The following is an 11,548-nucleotide window of genomic DNA, read 5'->3' as shown; positions in this document are numbered from 1 at the left end:
GTTTATTCATAATTCATTTCTACTGTACATATTTATCAATCGCGTAAAAAAGAAAACATTGTATCCTCATTTTCATAAAGGGTAGATAACTTATCGAAGATTTAATTGGCGGATGGCTGCGCGCGACACCGCCCACTAATTAATATTCATGATGAGGACTTTAAATATGGAGTGCTGTCAGTGTTCTATGGGTGCTGTCGCGTGCGGTCTGGTGTTTATTCTCTTACCTGAACCCAAGACGAGACTGTTGTCACCATGTCTAAACCACTGTCAGACCACGACAGGAAAAAGCAGATTTCTGTGAAGGGGCTCGCCGGTGTGGAGAATGTGGCAGACCTAAAGAAAAACTTTAATCGCCATCTGCATTTCACGCTGGTGAAGGACAGGAATGTATCCACCAAACGGGATTATTACTTTGCGCTCGCGCACACAGTCAGAGACCACTTGGTAGGCAGATGGATCAGAACACAGCAGAGTTATTACGAGAAAGACCCCAAAGTAAGTTCGTGCATGTTGAGGTTGCACTAAAATAAAAGCAAGTCCATGCATGACACGATTGCACCAAAACAAATAATTTTTTGTACGCAATTAATAACTAGGAGTCAGTGAAGCTCCAATAAAATCATTCCATGCCATTTGTGCACTGGAAGAGATGCCCTGCTTGACCACAGCATTGTTGACCTTTTGTGACCCTTCTTCACTGGGATCAGCACCCTATGCAAAATATAAATAATCAGGATTCAACTTTAGCACATCTTTGGTGGTTTAATATAATTTTTGCAATGATTTCAAAGAGCATACATATCTCAACTTGGGAACATGAATGAGTATTTAAGATGATCAATAGCATGAGCTGTACATTAATAGCACAATAATGCATCTCCAGTTTATATGCGCTCTGTCATGCAAAAATCATCTTGAATTTTGATGATTATGCTTGTGATTTTTCATCTTTAAATAATAAAGGAACTAATGATCTAATGACATTTGTTATATATCTTTTATAAATATTCAAAGGACCAAGCAGCAGAAACTGTACAAAAAGAATGTGTCAGTATTCAGAGCATCAAAATCTGAGTCTGAAGATGGGAGATGAAACCACAGCTCAGCATCCCTGACCTTTTCCTCAGCCTGAAATCCCTGGATGGAAAAGGTGTCGAGGATATAAAGGTCAAAAGTTACTCCCTAAAAGAAAGGTCACTGTAGAAACATATATGGGAGGAAGAGGTGACATATAATTCAGCCTTATAATTAATCAGAGTTACATTAAGACTATACAAACCTTTTTACAGGAAATATCATAACCAAAAATGACCTGGACTTCTTCGGAGAGTTCCATTCGGCTCTTTTTTTTCTGTAGGTGGACATCAGCGATAAACCTTGACTTGATCATTAAAAGCTCCAATGAGGCTCATGACTGTTTCCTTCTAAATGTGACTGCAGAAGTGATGTGAGAAACCAGTTCCATGAGTTCAAAGCTTTTGGATGCTATGAAATGGCTGGTGTGGGCAGAAGTGTGTGGTTTACCTGGACACTGCCATCTATTTCATAGTTTAAACTGTTTTCAACATCTTGTATGACACATTGGTCTACACTCAGGCCTTCTTCATTAGCTGCTTTACAGAACAACATTACAAACTCTGTAACCTTTGCTGGCGACCTTACTGCTGGTTATTTTTGCTGGAGTCAAAATGCCAGTGTTACATAACACCAGTGAGCTTCCCCCATCTCTGACTTGTCTGTTTCAGCCCGTCGTGCCACCACACGCCCCCTCTCTCACCTCCACTGTCTCTTTCTCTCTCTTGCTTTTCAAACCCAACACCAAAGGAAGGCCTAAAATGTCAAAGGCTACAACAGGGATGGTATCAGTTTGCCATGTGTAAATGATCCCTCTGCCAGGAAGTATTAAAATAGTTTTTAATAAAGTCTAAAAATTGTTCCCAGGCTGAGGGTGGGCCTTGGAGAGCTTGACTTGGTAACCCTAAATCAATATTTTGATGTGCATAACCATTATGTAAACAATGTTGCTGTATTTTTTAATATATGTTAAAAAATGAAGAACTTATTCTGTCTTATCTTACTTGTGTCTAATAGCGTGTTTACTACCTCTCCCTGGAGTTCTACATGGGCCGTACCTTGCAGAACACTATGGTGAACCTGGCACTGGAGAACGCTTGTGATGAAGCCGTGTATCAGGTAAGACTACACAATGAAGCCAGTGTAATGCTTTAGGTGATTGTTTGAAACCATTGATTCATTACGTACATTGTACCTCAGCTGGGTCTGGATATGGAGGAGCTGCAGGAGATGGAGGAAGATGCTGGACTGGGAAATGGAGGTCTTGGCCGTCTTGCTGGTTAGTAATCTGACCTCAGGTTTGAAAGAGGAACCATCATCTTCGGTATAGATTTTTTTTTTTTAACTTTGCAAAAGAAAATATTGGAACAGCCTGTTCTTGAACATTTCAAAGCTATAGAACTTTTCAAAGGCACGATAAATCGGTTTCTGAAAAGAAGCACTTACCCTTGGTCTCTCTCTTGTTTGTTAGCTTGCTTCCTGGACTCTATGGCTTCTCTTGGCCTGGCTGCCTACGGTTATGGTATCCGCTATGAGTTTGGTATCTTCAACCAGAAAATCTCCAATGGCTGGCAGGTAGTTTAAATTACCTTTAATAGTCTGACTTGATTTAAAAAAAAAAACAACAAAAAAAACAATATTAATTTAAAGGGATAGTTCATCCAAAAAATTTAAATGATGTCATTAAGTACTCACTGTCATGTCATTCCAAACCCGTAAGGGCTTCGTTCATCTTCGGAACACCATTAAGATATTTTTGATGAAATCCGAGTGTTTTCAAATTCTGACTCTCCATAGACAGCAATGCAACTGACATGTTCAAGGCCCAGAAAGGTAGTAAGGACATTGTTAAAATAGTCCATGTGACATCAGTGATTCAACCGTAATTCTATGACGCTACGAGAATAATTTTTTTGTGCGCAAAGAAAACAAAGTAATGACAATTTATTAAACAATTTCTTCTCAGTTCAGGAGAGTACCATGCATACATGTGGTGCCACTGACGCCGGAGCCGGCGTTCTGAAGTAGAACCCGGATGTGCTGTGCCTTGTTTTCAAGCAGAGGAATGCACACACATGCTTCCCTTAATTTTGACTAGTTTTTACTGAAAACAAGACAATATTTGTTTATTTGTCTAGAAAATCCTTCTTGATTTAAGAATTTTTAGATATTTTGGCTGGAAACAAGACAAAAAATCTAAGTAAGAAAAGCATTTTTTACAGTATAATTTTAGCAATCACCCAGACCAGTTTATTCACTATGCCTATAAGAAATATTACTTAAAATTTCTCTGCACACATTTTGAATTTTTGATAATATTGATGATTGACAGGTGGAAGAGGCAGATGACTGGCTCCGCTATGGTAACCCGTGGGAGAAAGCACGTCCAGAATATATGCGCCCTGTGCACTTTTATGGTAGGACAGAGCATCACCCAGATGGAGTGAAATGGGTGGATACTCAGGTATAGCATCATTCCCATTCATAAAGCTGTGTGTTTGTGTGTGTTAATACTGTAGTCATAAACCTATTACATTTTGTTTGCACAGGTTGTCTTAGCTTTGCCCTATGACACCCCTGTACCCGGATACAGAAACAACATGGTAAACACCATGAGGCTGTGGTCTGCCAAGGCCCCTTGCGATTTCAACCTGAAAGACTGTGAGTACCAGCAACAGTTACTGTTCAGTCCTGTATCGGACATGTTGTCCGGTAAATGTTTTGGGGTGAAATACAGTCATTCTAATAGGAATCTAGAGAAGCTTGCTTCTGCCACTGAATAAATTTTTTTTTAAAAATAAAAAAAATTTTGTGTCAGAAAAATTCACAATTACCTTTTTTATTTTTTATTCAGTGGTGGAAACAAGCTATCATAAGAATCCGGACGTGAAGGCACCTTTTTGCCTACAAAATTTTGCAATGTGACTATACCTTGTCCAGCTTAAACATTCAAGATGGTGTTTGACTCACATGTTCTCCTCCCTTCTTCAGTTAATATCGGTGGCTACATTCAGGCCGTGCTGGACAGGAACCTGGCAGAGAACATCTCTCGTGTGCTCTACCCCAATGATAACGTCAGTAAACACGCAACTGATCATCAACTTAAATGAATAGGCCTAGTTAATTCAGAAAAGCACATTTGATCAATATTTACTTACCCTCATGTCATTTAAAACCCAAAATGAGAAAACTTGAGGAATACCCTTGCAAACACTTAACATAGCAACAACACATAACACCCTAGAAACTTCAGAACATCATCACTCCAGCAACCACTCAGAACACGCTAGAAACCATGTATCATTGTTCTATCAAACAGAAATCTCTTGCAGCCCACACAGTAGAAATCTGTTGCTGGCTGCTCATACTATGTACAAAAATCTAGGCTTTCAAGCTGTAAAAAAGGACACGTAAAAAAAAAAATATAATTAAAAAAAAATCTCTCGGTCAACTATTCCTTTAAGGACAGCCATAGTTTCATCACATGGTTTTTACATACCTGCCTGAAGCTTTCGGTCCCTGTCTTCTTGTAGTTTTTTGAGGGTAAGGAGCTCAGATTGAAGCAGGAGTACTTTGTAGTGGCTGCGACTCTCCAAGACATCATCCGCCGCTTCAAGGCCTCCAAGTTCGGCTCCAGGGATATCGTGCGCACAGATTTCAGCACTCTGCCTGACAAGGTTGATATCTTCTAAAGTCTCACTGACTGAAAAATGTTTGTCTTGAAGTTGAAGGATGTAGATGCCACAGCTCTGCTCTTTGGCATTACTCTCTCTTTTTGTTTTGCTGCTTTCAGGTGGCCATTCAGCTGAACGACACTCACCCTGCCTTAGCCATCCCGGAGCTGATGAGAGTGCTGGTTGACGAAGAGAAACTACCATGGGACAAGGTCCGACATTTTTACTGTAAAACATTATAATTGAATCAATCTTTTATTTAGTTTCATACAGCACTGAATGACTCATAACACTAGAGGGCAACAGTGTACAAAGAAGCTCAGTCTCAAAAATCATTCTGAACATCATTACATTCGCTGTTTGTTATGTTTTATGTGTTACATTATTTGTAAAAGTGTTAAAAATCTGAAGTTGCTCTTCAAGGAATAGTTCACCCCAAATTAAAATTTATACCGTTCCAAACTTAGATATTTTGAAGAATTTTGGAGGACAAAACAGTTGTTGGCCCTCATTGACTTAAATAGAAGGGGGAAAAAATACTATGGAAGTCAATGGAGGCCCATCAACTGCATTCTTCAAAATATCTTTTATGGTCAACATAAAGAAACTCATACAGGTTTGGAACAACATGAGGGTGAGTAAATGAGGACAAAATTTAAATTTTGGGTTGAACTATTCCTTCAATACAAATGAAGTTACTGGATTGTAGTAAGTTGTAAGCCAAACTGTGTTGATTTCCTCACTCTCTGCAGGCATGGGACATCTGTATCAAGACCTGCGCCTACACCAATCACACTGTGCTGCCTGAGGCTCTGGAACGCTGGCCTATCGACCTCTTCCAGACCCTGCTGCCACGGCACCTCGAGATCATCTATGAAATCAATCGCCGCCACCTGGAGGTCTGACTTCAACAGAGCACAAAACTAGAACACATTTTTACACTGAAAATTGTGGTTAAGATTTGGCTGATTTGATGCAGGCAAAAGCATGTTTCTTTATTAATAGCCATCCAAAAGTATCCAAAATGTATATAATATATTATTTTTAACACAAACCACTATTCAAAAGCTTCAGGTCGGTATGATTTTTTTTTTAAAATTAATTAATACTTTTATTTAATGAGGATGCATTTAATTTATGCATTAAAGTGACAGTAAAGACTTTTACAATGTTAAAAAAGGAACTTCAAATAAACACACTGTTCTTTTGAACTTTCAATTAATGAAAGAATCCTGCAAAAAATGTATCACAGCTTCCATCAAAATATTAAGCAGCACAACATTTTAAACCTTTTTCTTGAGCACCAAATCAGAATATTAGAATAGTTTCTGAAGGATCATGTGACACTAAGGGCTAAGGGCAGTAGAATAGAAAACAGTTATTTCAAATTGCAATAATATTTAAATATTTGTTTCCCATCAAAAACAAAAGTTTACCAACCAAAAAGTTAAAATGGTAGCAAATAAATCCTATCATCAATCCTAAAAGATGCCATAACTGCAAAAAGTGTGTTTTGTGAGTGTGTTGTATACAGAACCCATTCTGTTTGTTGTTGTAGCGTGTGTCCTCTCTTTACCCCGGTGATATGGACCGCTTGTGCCGCATGTCTCTCATTGAGGAGGGCGGACAGAAGAGAGTCAACATGGCTCATATGTGCATCGTCGGCTCTCATGCAGTCAACGGTGTGGCACGAATCCACTCGGACATCCTCAAAGCTACCGTGTATGTATTCAAACACATCATGTTAGTCAGATATCGGAGATTCGGATCATTAAGTTAGTAAACTGAACTGAATCAGTTAACACATTGTTCTGTTTCCAAAAAAAAGGACTGAACGATTTGCTGCTGAATTGTTCTTACTGACTCAATCACCCGGTCACAGTCATTCTCGGTGAATAATGATTACTATTCATTTACTAAATAGATTCAAGGACTTCTATGAGATGGATCCACACAAGTTCCAGAATAAAACCAATGGTATCACCCCTCGCCGTTGGTTGGTGATGTGCAACCCTGGTTTGGCTGAGGTCATTGCAGAGGTTGGTGCAGTCATTCATAACTTCATTTGTTGCTTGTTTCCATAACTGACCGTGACAGGATCCCTGACTGTCAGCAGAAGTTTGTGTGCACTAATTGTAGTTTTATATAATGTATAATATCATGGTGGTGTGATAGCCTTACTCCTACTCTAAATTCTTTGGCTTGCTCACATGTTAGAGAATCGGAGAGGACTTCATCCGTGACCTGGATCAACTGAAAAAGCTTCGTGATTTTGTCAATGACGAGGCTTTTATTCGAGATATCGCCAAAGTTAAACAGGTTAGAAAGAAAGGATATGTGGCATATATCAATGGCCCAGTAGGTTTGGAATTTCAAATTGATTTAAGTTCTCACCTCTTCTAGGAGAACAAGATGAAGTTTGCTGTGCTTCTGGAAGAGCACTACAAAGTGAAGATCAACCCCAACTCAATGTTTGACATTCAGGTGAAGAGAATCCATGAGTATAAGAGGCAGCTGCTCAACTGTCTGCACATTATCACTTTCTACAACCGTGAGTGACTCCTGCACTTTTATTCATTTGTGTCCATTCTCACTATCACAATTAATCAGGGATGAAGGAGGAGAATTTTTTTATCATTTTTGGATTTCACCATCACTTTTAGGTTTTTTTTTTGGAAGCGAAAACAAGCATTAAAAAAATGTATATTAAATACCATAAAATAAAATAACAATATTTGCCACCTTCCCCTTACTGCTATTAGCCAGCGGTGTTTTTCTCTGAGGAGAATGTTTCAACTTTTTTGGAAAAGGAAAAAATAATAAATTAATGACAGATTTATTGATTTATAAAAAAGTTTAAATAAAATATATGAACAAATAACCGTAATGTAAAATAAAAATATTTAGCAAAAATAAATTGTAACGCTGTCTAACACATCCATCATCAGATAAAGCTGTTGAAGGTTTAGAGAAAGGTATTATGACAATTTGTGGATGTTACTTCTACTTTGCAGGCATCAAGAAAGAGCCTAACAAGCAGTGGACCCCAAGAACAATTATGATTGGAGGAAAGGTGATCTTATGAGATTTAAATGCAGTAAGATGTTTATTTAATTCTGTTTCTGATGATTATGTTCTGCTCAATTCTTCCCAGGCTGCTCCAGGCTACCACACAGCTAAAATGATCATTCGTCTCATCACAGCCATTGGTGAGGTGGTCAACAATGACCCTGTAGTGGGTGACCGCCTCAAAGTCATTTTCCTGGAGAACTACAGAGTCACCCTTGCTGAAAAAGGTGCCAAATTACAACATATGCTACTATGTTTAAATAATTTTGTTTTATTTTTAATCATATCTTAATATTTTAATCATATAATTTAAGTTTTGATACTTGGAGATGAGCTATACTGTGTATGTATATATATATATATATATATATATATATATATATATATATATATATATATATATATATATGTATATATATATATGTATATATATATATGTATATATGTATATATATATATGTATATATATATATGTGTATATATATATATATATGTATATATATATATATATATATATATATATATATATATATATATATATGTATATATATATATATATATATATATATATATATATATATATATATATATATATGTATATATATATATATATATATATAGAGATTTTTTTTTTTTTCGGTTTTTATTTTAGTTACATTTTCTTTTTAGTTAAAGTTTTAGTATTTTTTATTTTTTTGTCTTTTTTTTCAAGTTTTAGTTATTGTAGTTATTTCAGAATGTCAGTTAAACTAAATTAAAATGAGAAATGTTGCCTTTGCAACTAGCTGAAAATAAAGGAAAGTTATTTCAGTTAAAGTTTAATTTATTTCAAGTAATGAAAATATATATATTTTTAGCTATTAACTGTAATAACCTTTCTACTACAGACACAATCTCCAAACTAACTGATATTACAATTAATAAAAATGAAATAAAATGATGTTTAGAACATGCCTGGTAGCATTATAGCCTCTGTGGTAAATGCATATTAATTAGCTAATTAATATTCATTAGCCCAATTTTCTCTGTATAGTGACATAACTACCATCTATGTTCAGTTCCCCACTTTAAAACTGCTTCTACATATACTGCCTTATTTTCACCTGACAAATGAGTCAAATGACCATAAATATTATGCCTATTAATGTTTTTCTTTCTATCAGCGATCCCTGCGGCTGACCTGTCCGAGCAGATCTCCACAGCCGGCACAGAAGCTTCTGGAACAGGCAACATGAAGTTCATGCTGAACGGAGCTCTGACCATCGGCACCATGGATGGAGCCAATGTGGAGATGGCAGAGGAAGCAGGAGACGGCAACCTCTTCATCTTCGGCATGAGAGTGGAGGATGTAGATGCTATGGATACTAAAGGGTTGGGAAAAATACTAATTTTGATACTTAAATACTAATTTTTTAAATGTACCTTTTGAATTATTGTACTATTTGGTAGAATTGAGAGAAATAATATCACTCACACAATGTATGTACAGTATATGACACAACCTCCTTCTATCTTGCAGATACAACGCATCCGAGTACTACAATCGTATTCCAGAGCTGAAGCAGGCCATTGACCAGATCGCAGGAGGCTTCTTCAGCCCAAAGCAGCCAGACCTCTTCAAGGATATCGTCAACATGCTGATGCACCATGATAGGTATAGAAATAAGAACAAGAAACACATTGCCACAAAATAATTAATTTAACAGTTAAGCAGTTACATTAATATTAATATTCTTACAAAATTGTTCCCAGATATGCAAGTCATCATCCCTGCAAACCAAATTCTTGATTTTTTTTAAAATATTTATCACATTCGTAGAGTATATAATTGTGTTTCTTGCTGCACAGGTTCAAGGTGTTTGCTGACTATGAAGACTACATCAAATGCCAAGATAAAGTCAGTGCTTTGTATAAGGTGAGTGCAAACTGTTTTTGTTACATTGCCAAAAATGTAGAACTTTGATCATGATTAATTATAATTCTTTTTGCATCAACAGAAACCTAAGGAATGGACCAAGAAGGTGATCCTCAACATTGCCGGTTCAGGCAAGTTCTCCAGCGACCGCACCATCTCCCAGTACGCCCGTGAGATCTGGGGTGTAGAGCCCACTCTGGAGAAGCTTGCTGCACCTGATGACCTGAAATAAACCTCCACCTGCCCATCTCGAACCAAGAGCAACCTATACGATCTAGCAATACTAGATGCTCCCTCATCAAAAAAAACAGTCTTGCTCTAACTATGGCAACCCGAACGCAATCTGTCAATCTTCAATCTTAAACGTTCTGCCTCATTCACTTCACAAACAATCAATAACTTCAACAAATGTTCCAACAGGTAGCATCAGCATTATTCAGCAAAAACCAAGGCTGCATTTTCCAAAAGCACTGTAAGCCTAAGTAGTTCATCGAAACTCTACATGGTCTCTACAATCTACATAGGCTTACTATACTTTTGGGAAACGCTCTCAATCACATACTCAGAATAAGATGAGGAAACATCACATCCCAGAAGGTTCTTGATGTTATATTTGGGTTTTGACATTGAGTGTTTTCCCCTGTCTGAACTGTTCAAGCACTGCGTATTTGGAAAAAAAATCCAATTAAATCCAATCTCAAACACTGTTGCATTTGGCTGCTAGTTTTAGGAACATGCTTAAAATGACAAGATTGTCAGTAATGTGTGCAAATTGGTTGGTGTAGGGGGTTACAGTTGCTTTTAAAGCGAGACAGTAAGCATTGCTCAAACATATGTGTGAATTTATAGTTGTCCCTGTACTTTTAACAGGTTTTTGGACTGTGTATTGTGTAAAAGTCACAAAAATCATGCACTTCTGAAGAGTCTCATCAGCTGTTATTAATCATCATAATCACCAATCACAAATACAAGGCCTTTTCCAATTGTTTTTGTTAAAGAACGATGGAATTATGTAATAAACTACTAATAATCCACTTCTTTGTCTTATTTCTCACCAGTTTGCTAAGAATGAGAAGAAGTGTTATGTAAACACACCCCAGTTGACACATTCATGTATGACACTTGAGCACTTCAGTATTTACCCACGTGTGAGACACTCTCACACGCACACAAACAATGTTTTAAATCAGGGGTCAGTTGTGCTTTACGCTGCCAATAAATATGACGTGCAGTATTATAATGGCTAACCAGCAGTGTCTAGAACTTGGTTACTCTGCCTCAATTGCGTGAGAAATGCTAAATTCCACCTTGCACTTTCAAACTTAAGGTCATCTCACAAACTGGCAGGGGACACAAGAAACTGGCTCCATCATGAGACGGTCTACGCTCAGTTATTTGCTCTGGCAGCTGGCGTTGCTCTTCACTGGAGCGATTTGGAGATAAACAGGTCCTGACTTTCTGTTCATACTGCAGAACAGGAGGCATTCGATTATCGCAAACGTCTGTAGCTTCACTCTAACAACATTCTGTGCCAAATGCATGTGGCTAGGATGATTGTGTAATGTCAGTTCCCCTCAAGTTAGTACAGGTGGAGTTCATCACATTAACAGTGAATAACTTCAACTCAATCAATGTTCAACTGTTCTCTGTCAGCATTATTCAGCAAAAACTGATGATACAGGATGACTGAGTAAGAAACTAAATTCATGCAAACACAAAGAGATTTATTTTCTTAATTTTGAACTGTATATGGGTGGTTTTATAATACATTCATACACATCAATAATCTTTGAGGCAGCTCCCATTATGGAGC

At 37.3% G+C, this 11,548-nt stretch overlaps 1 protein-coding gene across 1 annotated transcript; it reads left to right on the top strand.

Annotated features, from left to right (window-relative positions):
- Nucleotides 1-141: 141 nt before the first annotated feature.
- On the top strand, nt 142-10,769 carry pygma (phosphorylase, glycogen, muscle A). Its single transcript, XM_079404471.1, has 20 exons — nt 142-498; nt 2,095-2,196; nt 2,278-2,356; nt 2,549-2,652; nt 3,410-3,541; nt 3,627-3,738; nt 4,069-4,151; nt 4,611-4,754; nt 4,871-4,963; nt 5,504-5,650; nt 6,310-6,473; nt 6,676-6,790; nt 6,969-7,070; nt 7,155-7,302; nt 7,766-7,824; nt 7,906-8,047; nt 8,984-9,191; nt 9,340-9,474; nt 9,669-9,735; nt 9,818-10,769. The coding sequence occupies exons 1-20, from the start codon at nt 256-258 to the stop codon at nt 9,965-9,967; spliced, it is 2,529 nt and encodes an 842-aa protein (XP_079260597.1). The 5' UTR covers nt 142-255; the 3' UTR covers nt 9,968-10,769.
- Nucleotides 10,770-11,548: the final 779 nt, after the last annotated feature.

Source organism: Barbus barbus, assembly GCF_936440315.1.
Source record: "Barbus barbus genome assembly, chromosome: 43".
NCBI lineage: Eukaryota > Metazoa > Chordata > Actinopteri > Cypriniformes > Cyprinidae > Barbus > Barbus barbus.
Note: the sequence above shows the minus strand (reverse complement) of the source record. Positions and strands in the feature narration are given on the sequence as shown.

Excerpts from the sequence above, each read along its gene's own strand:
- pygma (XM_079404471.1), top strand. The coding sequence starts at position 256 with ATGTCTAAACCACTGTCAGACCACGACAGGAAAAAGCAGATTTCTGTG. Across the intron at positions 499-2,094 it reads ATTACGAGAAAGACCCCAAA|CGTGTTTACTACCTCTCCCT; the intron begins GTAAGTTCGTGC and ends TGTGTCTAATAG. Across the intron at positions 6,474-6,675 it reads GACATCCTCAAAGCTACCGT|ATTCAAGGACTTCTATGAGA; the intron begins GTATGTATTCAA and ends TTTACTAAATAG.